The 16310-nt window shown below is 40.3% G+C and overlaps 1 protein-coding gene across 1 annotated transcript in view; it reads left to right on the top strand.

The window, feature by feature from the left end:
* Nucleotides 1–16310, top strand: part of SMAD9 (SMAD family member 9) — a 58863-nt gene that overhangs the window by 21307 nt on the left and 21246 nt on the right. Inside the window, exon 2 of the mRNA XM_082365574.1 lies at nucleotides 14028–14693. Within this exon, the coding sequence (XP_082221700.1) occupies nucleotides 14252–14693 (442 nt within the window). The 5' untranslated portion in view covers nucleotides 14028–14251. The remainder of the gene's footprint in view (nucleotides 1–14027; nucleotides 14694–16310) is intronic.

The raw sequence follows: 16310 nt of genomic DNA, 5'->3' as shown, positions 1-16310 counted from the left end.
TATCATCATAATTGACAAAAATTTTCCCAACACCGCCTTGCACCCTTTCGTTCTTCTGGATGTGAGTTTTTCTAGCTTGAAAATGTACAGAGCTCATTACAATGGGTGAGCTCACTTTGACTCCAGCACAGATTCCGTTTTTCGTTTTGTTTTGTTTTTAGTTTCTGGAATTCTTTTTCAAGGGCGAGAATCCTAACCGTAGGTCTAAAGAAGCACTTGCTTGCACGGTGGGACAGTAGCAGTTGACAGATGCCCAATGGAGCAGCAGAAGTAGATAAATTTACAGCACAGAAATGTTAGGACTCTAAATGGTGTCGTTTCCTCAGTTATATCGCATCTACGTTTTCAGAGATTCTACCTGGAGAAAAACCTAACAAGTTGCAGCAGCTAAAGTTCATGTCTCACGGTCCATCCACAGGTCTAGGGAACAGGGAAACTGTCCTGTGGGGTGCCAGTTACAGATTGTGGGTCTCACTGGGCCTGGCACAGTGAAGAAAATAGATTGCTTCTGGGCTGGCCCAGAGTTTTAGACTCTCTATGATGAAATCACTTGTTGCCACCTATGTTTAAAATAAAAATAAAAGAAAACAAAGCAACACTTCCCCATAAACCACTTGGCAAAGCCAAAAATATCCCCCCAAATATCCCTCATTGCATTTTTAAGACTCTAAATATTTTGAAGCAGTTTAATGGCCTTGTGTCCTGACTTAGATGCTTTTAATTCCTTAGGTAATGAAGACTTTGAATCTGGGAAGCTGTTGTATAGTTTTAGCACACAGCACAGCACCTAACGCATGGTAGACACTCAAAGGTTTGTGGACTGAATCAAAGAATGAATGAAAATGCACAAACTACCAGTCATAAAATAAATCACAGGGATGTAATGTACAGCACAGGGAATATAGTCGATGATATTATAACAACTTAGTATGGTGTGTAATCTATAAAAATGTTGAATCACTATGTTGCACACCTGGAACTAATAAGTCACTTGTACCTCATAGAAAGAAAGAAAAAAGGAAGGGAGGGTGGGAGGGAGAGGAAGAAGGAAGGAAGGAAAAGAAAGAAAGAAAGCAAGAAAGAGAGAAAGAAAGAAAAGAAAAGAAAAAATGTTGAGAATTACTTCAGGATGGCTTCGCAGGATAGTTTAGAGGGCTCTTTAGAAATAACCCCTACTCCTAGCAGTGCACCTAAGCACCAGGGAAGGTAGCAAGATGTTTTTGGTCATACCAGGCAAATGGCCATTCATTCTTCTGTAGATACGCATTTCTCAGAGGAACAAAGTGGAAAGAGGAAAAGTGAAAGATCACCTGTGTTTACCATAATTACAGGCTGGAGTTACGGAAATAAATTAAAAATTCTTTTTTTGAGTAAGCCCCCTGCGCATTACTTTTGTGTTGATATATGAGAAGTTCTGAATGAAAAATAGGGAGTTTTGAAAAAACATGTTTCTGTCCTCTGCGTGGTGTGGTTGTCATGCACTGTTCTGCTGTGTCACCACAGCACATTCCCCATATTTGGGCTGAACCACATTTATTGAGAAACGGGGATGGGGGGAGGGGAGACAGAGAGAGAAGGAGGATGGACGTGTTGGAGGGGAACTCACTTCTATTGTTCCTAAACACTCATCAGGGTTAAAAAATGACATCCAAGGTGTCCTGGGGTGACTTTATAACAACGAGAAGGTGGAAATATACCTCCTTACCTACAAAAACAATTTCAAAACATCTATTTAGAAAAAGGGAAATATCCCTTTTCTGAATTTGAGCTAAGCTATTCTACATGGATATCATCTGATATTTAGAATAATACAGTTTTCTGAAGGACACACTGGGAGCATTTTTTAAAAGTGGTTTATTGACTACATCAGTAAAGTAATACCGTATTGCTTACAAAAAAGCTGGCAGGTTTGTAAAATTCTTAAAGTTTTAAGGATGTTTGGTGTTTTGATGGGCAAAGAGTTTAGAAGATAAAGCGTCCCCAAAGCTAATTTGATTTGCTCTGCAGTTTGCTAACAATGGGGTTCTTTAGTGCCTAACGAAAATATTTAGATGATAAGGTGGCCAGAATACATTTTTTTTTTCAAAGTGTACAGAATACATTTTTAAAGTTAGACTTGTATTTTAGAAGTAGCCATATAATGTGAACTCTCTTAATTCTACTAAGGAGTCTAGATTGTTTCTATTAGATATACCTTTAGAAGCAAAATATGTAAAGTTTAACAGTTAACCAGAGGAACTGCAACCTAGACAACTTGGTAAATATTTATTGAATGAAAGGGTATTTATTCCTGAAGAAGCTGAATCAGATTTTTGTAAATTGCAGCATACTTTTACATTTATAATGAGTCATTTTGTAAGACAAATAATCTCTCCCAAATTTATATTTGTGGCAAAGCCAGATTTTCATAGATCAGAATTGCTTGGAGTAAGGGCACCTTTAAGATGCCTTGTGTTGTATCTTTTTGAGGTTGCTAAGGTACAGAAAGTTTGGTTTTTTTTAAGGGCAACAGTTATTCAGTTTATAAACAATTCAGTAAAAATAGATTTCTGAGGATCTTCAATTTGTAATTGATAAATCATCCATGCTGAAATAGTTGGCCTTGATTCTATTTTCCTTGAGAATGTGGAATGTTTTATAAACACACTAAGAGTTACAAATATAGGAGGGAGGAAAGAAAGAATTGCACTGTCTAATGTGATGATATACATTTGTGCATACATGAAATTTCAATCAAAACATTCTAATACAAACAGTAAAGCATGTTAGAATTTGGTCTAAATTAAGAAAAGGCTCTAAGTAACACATAATCTACTTTGTTGCAACCCTATTTGGGTCCTACTGTGAGTTAAAGACCTATTTTTTTTCTGTTATCTTGTCTCTCTGCTGAGTTCTGGTGATATAATTCAAGTTTTAAGACAAGTAAGAGCTCCTGATGAATGGGTTGTCTCTTTGTAAGATGTTTACTACCTATTGTCTAACTGGGAATGCAAGACTTATCTTGGGAGTAAAAAAACATGGAGCCACATTTTACTTTTTGAATGGATACTGGAAATCCAGTCTTCTTGTCATTTTAACAAGAGCTGAACCAAGATCTGTAGGTATCTCAGAGAGAGTAATCATATGGCTCTGCTTCAAAATCTGTTGAGGAAAGGTGGGGGAAAAATCAATCTTTGTTAATGAAAGGTTTATACAGAAAGAAATTGAAGTATGAAGCAGAATCAATGCTTGGAAAAATAATGGGCAAAACATTTCCTAATTTTTGCAGTTCTTCTTCTCTTCTAGGTTTTTTATTGGGATTTTTCTGACTCTGGAGGTGTTTTTCAGTTGATACAGAATTCAAAAAGTACAGAAGTAACATGTCTTTCACCCTTCTCCCCAGCCACCATTTTCTTTCCAGAAGCATCTAATGTCATCAGTTTCTTGTGCATCCTTTCAGAGTAATGAAAGTATTTATCTTCAGTCCCTGCCTCGAAACTATTATATTAAAGGTTCAAAAGGCAATCAAGTAAATCACTCCTTTCTGTAAGGAACATGTATCCTCTGTACTACCACTTCAGAATTTCCTCTGACTTCCTAATTTCCAGGTGCTGGGTGGCATGATCATCACAAGAAAATATTTAAAAGTGTTATTTTTTCACACTTGAGGGCACTGCCTACTTTAGTAGGAATGTGACCAATTTATATTTTGAGAGTGTGTTGTGATATTTTTGTGATTCATATAGATAAGTACCCAAGTACCGTCTTGGCTACCCTGCTTCTTTATCCAGCTCTGATCACCTCCTTGTATCATAAAGGGAAAAGAGCCCACTGGTAGAGGACCCAGGTTTCAGTCTGAGCAATGAGGAATGCTTCTTTTCCGAGAGTAGGTTGACTTTTTCTGAAGCTCCTTGGAGTGGGACCCTACAACGGCTTTGTTGTCTGTCAGCCATGCTGGCCCCTGTAGGAGCTTGCCTTTTGTTTTGTATCTGTATTTCAGAGCACACTCCTGTTTTCCCACCCTCTCCCTACTTCCCACCTTTTCCTTGCTCCTGAAGTCTCTCATCCCTCCTCCTCCCAGTCTTAACTCAAGCTTCAATCAAGACGTTAGACTTTTTCAGAGGTAATGCTCCCATTCTTCCAGTGACCAGATGGACAAACCTAACTGAATCTGCCCTCATTCTCCCCTCTTCCCTTCTGTGGCCCCACTTCCTCTATCTTTTGCAACATGAATCTCTCCTTTTTTTACTGATTAATTTCTCTCAATGCGTAAGATGGTCTCTAGAAGCCCCATCTTAAAAACACAAAACAACACTCCACTGATCCCACCTTCCTCAACAGCTACCGCCCTGTTAGGTCTCCCACGGTCTCTCACCTGTACTGTAGTGTGTTCTAGTTGGTCTCCCTGCTTTCTTACCATCCTGTTTTTCTCCACATAAGCAGCCAGTGTGATCATTTAAAAATGCATCAGGTAGTTTAACTTCTTTGTTTTTTAAACCCATTCAAAGGCTCCCCTTTGCACTTAAAATAAAATCCATTTTCCACACATTGCCTTCAAAGTCCAACATGAGCTGCCTCCAGCCCACCCCTCCCACTTCACCTCCTTGCCCACTCCTCCTTGGCCACACAGGCTTTCCTTCAGCTACCCAAACTCACCAAATTCTCCCCACCCTTACGCAACCCTCTTAGAACTTTTGCCTGGAATTCTCATTCCACAGCTTCTGGAGAAGCTGGCACTATCACCTCTCTGTTTGTTACCAAACCAGACTTCGGTCCACTCACCCAATGTGCAGCAAAGCCAATCTACTGACACTAGGTTATGGTGAAGGAAAGTACAGTGTTTCTTGCAGGGCCAAGCAAAGAGAATGGGTAGCTCATGCTCAAAAGACCCGAATTTCAGGGTCCCTTGAGATTCTATATGAATTTTAAAATGAATTTTTCTATTCTGCCAAAAAATTGGGATTTTTTTGGGTAGTATTGACATCTTAACAGTATTAAGTCTTTCAATCCATGAACATGGGATGTGTTTCCATTTACTTATGTCTTCTTTCATTTCTTTCAGCAGTGTTTTATAGTTTTCATTATACAAGTCTTTCACCACTTTGGTTAATTCCTGAGTATTTTATTTGTTTTGATGCTATTGTAAATGGGATTGTTTTGTAATTTCTTTTTCAGATTGTTCATTGTTAGTGTATAGAAATGCAACTGACTTTTACATGTTGACTTTGTATCCTTCTGCTTTGCTGAATTTGGTTATTAGTTCTAACAGATTTTGTGTGTGTGGACTCATTAGGGTTTTCTACATATAAGATCATATCATCTGCAAACAGAGATAAATTTACTTCTTCCTTTCCAATTTGAATGCCTTTTATTTCTCTTTCTTGCCTAATTGTTCTGGGTAGAACTTCCAGTATTATGTTGAATAGAAGTGACAAAAGCGGGCATCCTTGCCTTGTTCCTTATTTTAGAGGAAAAGCTTTCAGCCTTTCACCATTGAGTATGGTGTTTGCTGTGGGTTTTTTAATATATGGTTTTTATTATGTTGACATAGTGTCCTTCTATTTGTAGTTTGTTGGCATTTTCTCATGAATGGATGTTAAATGTTTTCAAATGCCTTTTCTGCATCAGTTGAGATGACATGTGTTTTTTTTCCCTTCCTTCTGTTAATATGGTATATTAAATTGATTTTTATATGTCTAACCATCCTTGCATTCCAGGAATAAATCCCACTTGGTCATGGTATATAATCCTTTTAATATGCTGCTGAATTCAGTTTGTTGGTATTTTGCTGAGGATATTTGCATTGATGTTCATAAGGGACATTGGTATAGTTTTCTTTTCTTGTAGTGCCTTTGTTGGCATTGGTTTCAGGATAATTCTGGCCTCATGGAATGAGTTAGGAAATGTTCCCTGTTCTTCAATTTTTTGGAAAAGTTTGAGAAGGATTGGTATTAGTTCTTTAAATGTTTGGTAGAATTCCCCAGTGAATTAGCAGGTCCCAGACTCTTTGTCAGGAGATTTTTTGATTACTTGTTCAATCTCCTTCTAGTGATAGATCTGTTCAGATTTTCTGTTTCTTCTCCAGTTCATCTATGTTATCTAATTTGTTGGATTACAGTTGTTCGTAGTACTCTTTTATAACATATTTATTTCTGTAGAATCAGTAGTTTGGTTTCACTGATTTTTTTCTATTGGTTTTCTCTTCTCTGTTTCATTTATCTCTGCTCTAATCTTTATTATTGTCTTTCTTCTGCTAGCTTGGGGTTTAGCTTGTTCTTCATTCTCTAGTTCCTTAAGTTGTCCTAGTCTTTAATGTCTGGCTTCCAAAAGGAGAAAAAGAGAAACTTAAAAGGGGGTGAGGTGGAGAAAAAGTGTCAGCCCTTTAAATCTCCTGGAAGTCACTTCAGCCAGAGGGGAAGGGGCTTGCACCAGTGGGAGGTGCAAGGTCAACGGCTGCCCTCCGGTTTGTCTGCATCTCTGTGATTGGATCAGCAGTCGGTGATCAGAGCACAGGTACCTGATGTTTGGAGGGCCCGGTCCTTTTTGCCTACCTTAGCTCCCTGTGGAAGCCGTGCAGGCTGCTGCCAAGGGATATGGACTAGGTAACTTCTTCTTGTGCTAAGGACTGAAATTGGCCCATATTAGCCACAATTTACCATCCAAGACTTCCCCTGAAGTTGCCTGCCTTCAAATGACTCCAGAGTTCCAAAATAGTTACATTAGATTCTACTAGTGTAATAATTGTCCAGGTGGGAAGACAGATTCCTGGTGCTTCATACTCTGCCATCTTCTTAGAATTCTCTTCCTAGTCTTTTTAAAGACCCTTCCCCAGCACCCAATTTAGTTAGAATAGTCAGCTATTCTCTTCAGCCTCTTCAGCTTCTTCCCCTTCTCTCTCATACTTTCTCCTTTTCCTCTTCTAATTCAGTGGGTCTTTTTTTTCTTTCTTTTTTTCTTTTTTTTTAAATCTTTTGGTGGTCACAAGTTCTTTTAAGAATTTGAAGAAAAATACCTATGAATTATCTCCCTAGAAAAATCTATATATGCACAATCACCCAAAATGAGCAGACAGTTCAGAGGTCCATAGGTGCTCTGAAATTCCATCATGGGGGTCCCTATTGTAAGGACGCATGTCTGTCGTCTTCCTTTGACACTGTGGGCAGGAAGTATTCTACTCCTGCAACAAGACGCTCACTAGGAGATTGGTGAATGCGAACTGCCCTCTCACAGATTTGTAGGAAGTCTCTGATTACAGCTAGAAAAGCCTCTTTCCTGGCATATGAAATCATGACGCCATTTCCATGTTTATCCACCAACTGGCATGTTTATCCAATGACATTAAACTGGTATGTGTATGAGGTAATTACTTATACCTTGCAGTACAAACTTGTGATTGCCACTCATTTGGAACAGGTAGAGATGACAGGCTAGTTTAAGTGAGGACAAATTTGAATTAATCAAATATACGTCTGTGTATTTGTGTGTGTGTGTGTGTGTGTGTGTGTTTAATTTATTTATTTATTTTATTTATTTTTGGCTGCGTTGGGTGTTCATTGCTGCACACGGGCTTTCTCTAGTTGTGGCAAGTAGGGGCTACTCTTCGTTGGGGTGCTGGCTTCTCATTGTGGTGGCTTCTCTTGTTGCGGAGCACAGACTCTAGGTGCACAGGCTTCAGTAGTTGTGGCACGCAGCTCGGTAGTTGTGGCTCGCGGGCTCTAGCGTGCAGGCTCAGTAGTTGTGGCACACAGGCTTAGTTGCTCCACGGCACGTGGGATCTTCCTGGACCAGGGCTCGAACCCGTTTTCCCCTTCATTAGCAGGAGGATTCTTAACCACTGTGCCACCAGGGAAGTCCCTGTGTGTGTGTTTTAAGCCTGGTTTCTCTTCAAGTGTGTACAGTAATAAGACATGATATACATGTGCCAACAGTGATAATAATAGCCAGCTATTTTCTAGATAGCATTCTTTTGGGTCTCTTTTTACACTTGAAAAGCCATATCAATTACTGGTGTACAAGAAGTGCTGTAGAAGTAGTCAAGGAAACAGTCTCTTCTTTTAAGGAGGTTAAATGTTCTTTTGGCAGGGATTCCCTGGCAGTTCAGTGGTTGGGTTCGATCCCTGGTCGGGGAACTAGGATCCTGCAGACAACGTGGCGCAGCCACAAAAAAAAAAAAAAAAGTTCTTTTGGCAAGTGTGTTCAAATTGTAAATTTCCGTAGTAAACTGTTTTATGGAGGGGATACCGAGATATACTTAATGCTGGCCGTGGATTAGAGGGTCAAAATTGATAAGGTTGAAAAATTTAAAAACAAAACAAATAATGAAATAACAGTGTTCTGTCATGAATGTTTCTGGAGTGGCCCTTGCAACCCATGGACACCCCGGGCTGACTGGGGTACACTGCCTGGTAGGTGATGTAGATTTTTCTTGGCCACATTGACCAAGAAGCAGTGCCCATGAGGGGTTGTTCAGTGGTTCCATATCCTGAGCAGACAACCAATGTATGCATCTTAAACAGTAATTTTTGAATTATGTTTTCTTCAGGATTGAATTCACCAGTTGAATCTTCCAGTGAGGCCAAGTAAGTGGAAATAAGATTGAGTAACTGCTAACAAGAGTTGGATTTAAATGGACAACTTAAAAAATAAAAGGCTCATATCTCCCAGACTTTTATCCAGCCTGGCAAATTGGATTTTAGTGTGGAATGATGCACAGTTAAATCGTGGAGTATGCAAGTGGCCAGTGCTGCTTTCTTTTAAGTGGTCCTGTTTATTTAAAAAACTTGAAAATGAGAAGTTGTTTTGCTCACTCAGTTAGGGTTTATTGTAAAACTCAGATGCCAGAAAAAGAGAGTACAGTATTGTTTTTGTGCTGTGAGAGCGTGAAGTGGACCACGAGTGAACCGGAGAAGGCATGGTCGTGGTGCTTTCTTCCTTCTGCCCAAAGAAGGAAAGCTCTAATGGTCAACAGATGGCGTTTGTGGATGTCTGGTGTTAACACTTGTGGATGTCTGGCCGCATCAAGGCCTTGATGAAGGCGCTGAACGTGGTGGCAGACACAGTCACGCCAAGTGTACGTTTTCACTCTTATTCCCCAGGGGTGATAAAAATAATGCTAGAAAGAAACAAAAAGGTGGAGAGAAAAGTGGGCCCTGTGCTGTGTTGGTAGATGGCATTTGTCATGAAAGGGCCAGTTTGATAGCCTCGGAAAGAAGAAGGTGTTCTGCCTGGCCCCATGCGGTGTAGCTTCATGGGTGAAGGTGTTACTTTCGGTCTCCTCAGGGGTAGCAACGTAGCGCCAACAGCTGAGGGAATACAGCTATTTTCCTTTTCCATTCTTGTGTTCCCCTAAAATAGAGGTCGAACAAATATTTTAAAGGTGCAAAATGCTATCAGAAAATACTATTTGAAATGAACATTACAGGAATATCTTGGCATAATGGCTGCAAAACACATTATCGCTTGGCAGGAAAAGAGGTATAGAGGAAAGTAGCACATTAGCATTGAGGACTGCTTGTTTCGCCCAGTAAAAGCAAGCGCAGCTTACAAAGAAGTGTATCCTGAATGTGTTATTTGCATTCATTTAGCACAAATAAATCATTTGGTTTCACTTCGAAGTGGAAAAAGAAAATCCCATGTGTGGGATGACACCTGGTTGTTGTGTAATCCCATGTGACACGACAGACACGGAGTCATGGACCCATCGCCCAGACAGACCCTCCCAGTGAGACCGAGCCCCTTCTTGATCCGCAGAGGAGGAAATGAGAGGACCCGGAGAGAGCACAGGACTCGCCCGAGATCACACAGTTGATCCATGACAGCGATAGGCAATTTTCTTACAAAAGTGAGAATTTAACCACAAAAAACTTTAGAAAATTACCCTTATCTGCCAAGTGAGTTTATCTTTTAACTGTGACTTACATCCTTCTAAGTGCAGCTCAATGATCATCTTTGGAACCCTTCCAGAACCCCCCAGGTTGGACCAAGGGCTCTTCCTGCTATACCACCTCCTGCCTCTCTCCTCCGTAGCTCTTGTTATATTTTGTAGAAATCATCTGGTTGTGTTTTTGTGTATGAATTCTCCATGTACATTCATCTTTATAGTTCATTTTGTTTCATTCTTCTTTGTGCTTTATAGGAATGGAGTAGTGACCAGCATGAGTAACACCACCCCCCTTCCTATTTTTGTGAGTTTTACAATGACCCCCCCCGGGGGGTGCTTGTGCTAATTATTACGGTGAGCCTGGCCGGTGGTGTTTTCAGGACGTCGTGCTAGGTTAGAGCACATAGTCTACGGGAACCTAAATTATCTGAGGATGGAAAGCCGTTCCGAACCAGGTGGACACGACTGAACAAACTTGGGCAAGGTGGGGGCCCTACACTGTCGCTGTCAGTGTGACAACCGGCTGGCGATAAACAGGGACCCTTTGTTCTACTAGTGGCTAAAACATTATAGGAATGTTCGATACTATGTATAAAATAGACAACTGATGGGAACATACCGTATAGCACAGAGAACTCTACCTAATGCACTGTGGTGACCTAAATGGGAGGGAAGTCCAAAAGGGAGGGGATATCTGTATCTGTATGGCTGATTCATTTTGTTGTGCAGTGGAGGCTAACACAACGTTGTAAAGCAACCATGCGCCAATAAAAATTAATAATAATAATAATAAGCATTATAGTAATGAGAATGGGAGGATAACCTTTGTGAACCTTAAACCGCACCCCTGGACAAATAAGAACTATTAACATTGACAAGAACCGGAAGCCTTAGTGTCAGTGAGATTCCAAGTTTGATTCTTTTTTTTTTTTTTACATTTAGTTTTTCTATTAAAAAATATATCAAGCAAGTGTAGAGAATCATATTTTGAACATCTGTGGACCCAATCAGCTTTACTAAACCTTAACTTTTTTTTACAGGACCTAAATATATACATTTGTAATTTACTTTGTGTTTTTATTAAAATTTTTTATTAAAGTATAGTTGATTTACAATATTGTGTTAGTTTCAGGTATACAGCAAAGTGATTCACTTATACATATACATATATATATGCACACTATATATATTATTTTATATGTACTATGTAATATTTTCCAGATTCTTTTCCATTATAGGTTTTAACAAGATATTAAATTTAATTCCTTAAGACTGTAACTTTTTAATATTTTGTATTCTTTTCCTTCCCTATCCAGTGGTCACTATTACAAATTTGACTTATTACTCTGAGTTTCTAAATTTGACTCTCTGGGGCCTCCCCCAACGCAAGAGCTCTGTGTTATGGGACAGGAGCTGTCTTGTAGCAGTAAAATCATAGTTTTGGAGCCACAGTGAGGCTCATAAAGATTTGAAATGTGGCAGAGAGATCAAACTGCAGAGCCAGGGTTCCCAGATCCTAGATTCTTGACTAGTTAAGATTTCCCCAGGGGACGAGGAGGGACATTGGCCCCGAAAGTCACTCATCAGGGTGAACCTCACACAGACATGGTTTGAGGAAATGTATGGTTTAGGGGTAATGCTTTTCAGACATTTTTTGACTGTAACCCACAACAACAAACAAACTTTGCTTGGTGACCCTCGACACATGCACATGTACACACACAAAAACACACTCACACACACACACACACACACAGAACACCTACCTCTGAATGAAACATTTAAATGGAATAATGCCTTTTCTTTCTTTGTTAGCTGCCCTGCAATATGGTCTACTTTGTTGTTTTTACAAAAGCTATGTGTTCAATACGTTGATTTCCCAGGCCGTTAATAGATAGGAACCCACAGTTAAAACGACAACAGCAGCAGCAAACTCTGGTTTAGAGAACTGTGATTTGTTTCATGGAGCAAAAGTTTTTTAAAGGGTATATTTAGTTTAACTCTGCTGAACATCTTTATAAATAGCTGTTTTCTACTGCTGGCCTGAGCTTAAAGATTTATGCCACAATTTACTAATAACAAATCCTATGTAAAACTAAGCAGAATTCAAAGCTCTTTGGGGGTTCAGATTATTCTGTGTCGTGTTACTTCTCCTCTTTAGAGCTCCTGACCCTCTTCAACCATTGCTTTAATGCAGCCTGTCTCGATTAAGTAAACAGAGCTCGAACACAGTGTCTTAACTATATTTTATAAATTCATGATTGTTAAGCCACAAAATCAACCTTTCCAAATAAAACTGAGTGTAAGTCAAACTGCCAAGAGAAAAAGAACAGCTATCGAGCCCTTAACGTCTCCTTTTCACCCTAGTTTACCTTTCTCTATACAGTGCTAACTAAAGTCTATACAAGGAATAAAGCGATGCATGTGTTGCTTCGTATTTATTGAATGCCACCAATTTTTGTGTAACCACCATCCTCTTCGCAGAGCTGCCTGATGGTTATCACAAGAGCAGGCATTGTGATAGCACCTTTGTTCAAGATGTGCATGTAATTGTACTGAGAAAGGTGCAGCTTTCCCCCCAGGGAAGCAAAGGAGAAAATTATGTTTAATTCATATTAAATGAGCTATTGTTGGAGATTATGAGCTAGATTGATGCCAAGATGCTAAAATGAGTCATCTTTCTCCAAAATATTACCAGCAACTACTTTAAACATTAACAAGGGAGCTGGTTTCTAAAATCTGGAAGAAGGAGAGAGTTTTGTTTAAGCCAGCTATTTCACAGAAGAGGAAATGCAGTTCTACCTCAGGAAATTTAAATGGGACTGTTGAATAACTGGGAAAGAATGTCTCCTTTGGATGAGAGGGCAAAGAAGAATTCAGCTGATTTTCAGGGAGAATAACAAATGTGACAGCAGTACTTTTTTGTGTACGTGTTTATGTATGTGACTGTGTAACTTCTAGAACTTTTTGGTCTTATGACCCCTTTCTATTTTTTTAAAAAAAGATTTATTTATTTAGGCTGTGCTGGGTCTTTGTTGTGAAACGAGGGATCTTAGTTGCGGCATGCATGTGGGATCTAGTTCCCCTACCAGGGATCAAACCTGGGCCCCTTGCATTGGGAGTGCAGAGTCTTACCCACTGGACCATAAGGGAAGTCCCATAACCCTTTCTACTTTTAAGAATTATTGAGAACTCCAAAGAACCTTTGCTGATGTGGCTCATATCTTTTTTTTTTTTTTTTACCATTTTAGTAATTAAAACTGAGAAGTTTATCAAATTTACTGACTCATTAAAGACAACAGTAAACTTATTATATAGTAATATAAACTTTTTTTTGAAAAAACTAGATTTTTACCCCCAAATAGTGAAAAGAGTGTTATTGTTTTATATTTCTGCACATCTGTTTAATGCCTGGTTTACTATATGACACTTGGATTCTCACATCTGCTCCTGAATACAATCTGTTGTGATCTGTTGTTTGGGTCAAGTACATGGGGAAAATCTAGTGCACACAGATGTGTAGTTGAAAAAGAGAGGGCCTAACAGCCCACTGAAAGGGACTCTGGGACTCCTAGGGGTCCTTGGGTCACATTTTGAGAACCACTATACTATAAAGTAGTTTGGAAGAATATATGAGTGGTGAGATGATTAGAGATCCTAATTTTTTTCTTTTTCATTTATATATATTTTGTACAGTGAAGATGGATCACTTGTGCAAACTATAAATTAGGAAGGAAGAGGCATGAGCATGTTGAGAAAAGACCCTAGAAACCCAAGCAGAGACATTTATACTTGGGAAACCATGGAGCCACTGTAATTTCTCAAGTAGGAAAACGGCATGTTAAAAATTGTATTTGGTAGTACATGGATTAGAATTGGGAGAGAGGAGCTCCTTCAAAGGTGCTGCAGTGATCAAGGGGGGTGGTGACATGGGGCAGGGCTCAGATATGTGGAAATGGAGAGAAACCTTCAAAATCTGAAAGACATTTCAAAGGCAGAATTACCAAGACTTGGATATAGGGAATAAAGGAGAGGGAAGAGTCAAAGGTGACTGAGAGTTTTCAAGTCTAGAACATTTGAAGAATATTTTCCCTCTTACATCCAACCTTTAACCTTTTCTGAAAATTATCCTGATTAAGTTCACTGAAGTCTTATTTTTTGTTTTCAGACTTGGCCAGCCCATCCCAGGGCTTAGGAGAAAGTCAACCCACTTTCCAGCCTGCACTGGTCACAGTTACTTCCAGAAGAAAGGGAAGACCTATGACGTCCCTGGAGAGTTGGTACCTATGACATCCCGGGAGGCGTCCTTGCTCACTTCACTTGGGCCCTGCAGGCAGTGAAGGGCCTTGGGTCCAGCTCCTGTTTGTACTGGACGCCTGTGGTCCCTCTCTTATGCACTCCAGCACCCCCATCAGCTCCCTCTTCTCCTTCACCAGCCCAGCAGTGAAGAGACTGCTTGGCTGGAAGCAAGGAGATGAAGAGGAAAAGTGGGCAGAGAAGGCAGTGGACTCATTAGTGAAGAAGCTAAAGAAGAAGAAAGGAGCCATGGATGAGCTGGAGAGGGCGCTCAGCTGCCCAGGGCAACCCAGCAAGTGTGTGACGATTCCCCGCTCCCTGGATGGGCGGCTGCAGGTGTCCCACCGCAAGGGTTTGCCCCACGTCATTTACTGCCGAGTGTGGCGTTGGCCTGATCTCCAGTCTCACCATGAGTTGAAGCCACTGGAGTGCTGTGAGTTCCCATTTGGCTCCAAGCAGAAAGAGGTGTGCATTAACCCCTACCACTACCGCCGTGTGGAGACGCCAGGTGGGTTTCCTTCATGGTTCATTGTAAAAGGTAAGAGGGTGTGTCCCAGTTGGTGGAGAACATGGGGCTCTGGCAGGAGAAGGACACCCTTACCGCAAGAGAGGGAGAGAAGAGAGGGAGGTTCGATTTGAAGGAACTGATCCAAATTTTGTAGTCAGAACAATCTAGACAGAAGATATTTTCATTTCAGTGTACCTGTAAGCTTTGTGTGATTTTGAAAAACGCAGTTTTATTTTGATGCATTTTGGAGTCATCATCCAGTTCTTGAAAGCTCTTAATACGGCCTCGACATGATCAACTGTAAAAAAATAAGCCTCCTCCTCCCCATCCCCCTTTCCTGCACTCAGCTGTGCTGAGCTAAACCGGCTGCACTTTCCCCAAGCTCAAGTAAGTGGAGATATCTCCTACCTGGGTCTGAAAACAGCCAGTGAGAGAGTTGCTGGAAATCCTTCCAAGACTGAAAACAGTGGCGGTTAGGGGAGATTGGTGGCTGTTCTTAAATATGGCTTTAAATATAGGAAGGTGTTGTTCCTAAAACTCTTCACACACGTGTGTGTGTGTGTGTGTGTCTGTGTACCTATATTTCACACACACACACACACACACACACACACACCCTTTTGGAGAAGTCTGGTGTTCATCTTCGTTCCTTCACACTGGCTGTAACAATTTGACTACCTTTCTCTTTGGATGGAGTGTTCCTGTGGCTCGATGGATGCAGTTTTTGTGGGAGCTTCCTCTCCCTGACTGGCCATCTGCCCCATTCCAGGAGACCAAAGGGCTGGCACATGCACTCTGGGAACTGGCCCATGTCCATTACGAGGCGGTTCTAGGTAGAAAGGCAGGTGGTGGGGGGAGTCCAGCCTGCCTCCTGGCCCCCTCCCAGGTTCAGTTAACCTTGCAGCCGTCCTGGCTAAGTCATGCCCAGCCTATAGCAGTCTTAGTGAGGTGACCTTTCAGGCTCCCAAATGCCACTATCATGCTGTTAAACTGTTGTCAAGGAAGTCACCTGCCTGAGCGTGGATGCTTCTCATGGTCACATCACCCCGGATACAGGGGGAGACTGTGATGAGAAAGGCCCACATTCCTGGTGAATCTGATGTGCTTTCCCCTAGATCACGTAGGTCTTTGCTTTCTCCTCTTCTTTCCTGCTTCTCTCTGAGCTTTCTTTGCCTACTTTAAAAAAATGTCGTCAATGAGTTTATGACAGAAATGACTTGATTTCTCTTTTGTTTCTAAGATTTGAATTATATTAAGCATTCAGAATACATCCCATGAAAAATGTTTATCAAGGAATCATTTTTCTCTTCCTGCATAATGTAGTTATAAAATGTATCTTGTAAGAAGTATCTTGTAAAATGTATCTGGCTTTCCTTTTGAACACTTGAAACCCTAATTTTAAAGGATTATTTGATGTTTTCGTTTTTCATATTATGTGAGGTTCTTTCAGGAATCATAGTGTGAATGTTTTTACATATGGCAGGTAGATTTCATATCATCATATTTTAGGTTTGAGTTTCCAAAATGAAAGATGGGCAAAGATTGTATTGATTTTAAGGTAATGTTTAAGCTATACCTTTTTTTTTTTATTCCTAACTTTGATCTTTTAATAGAAAAAGGCAGATTTTACATCTAGCTTTCTGGCCG

This window comes from Balaenoptera borealis, assembly GCF_965194805.1.
Source record: "Balaenoptera borealis genome assembly, chromosome: 18".
Lineage (NCBI taxonomy): Eukaryota > Metazoa > Chordata > Mammalia > Artiodactyla > Balaenopteridae > Balaenoptera > Balaenoptera borealis.
The sequence above is the reverse complement of the archived record's forward strand: the minus strand, read 5'-3'. Positions and strand labels throughout refer to the sequence as shown.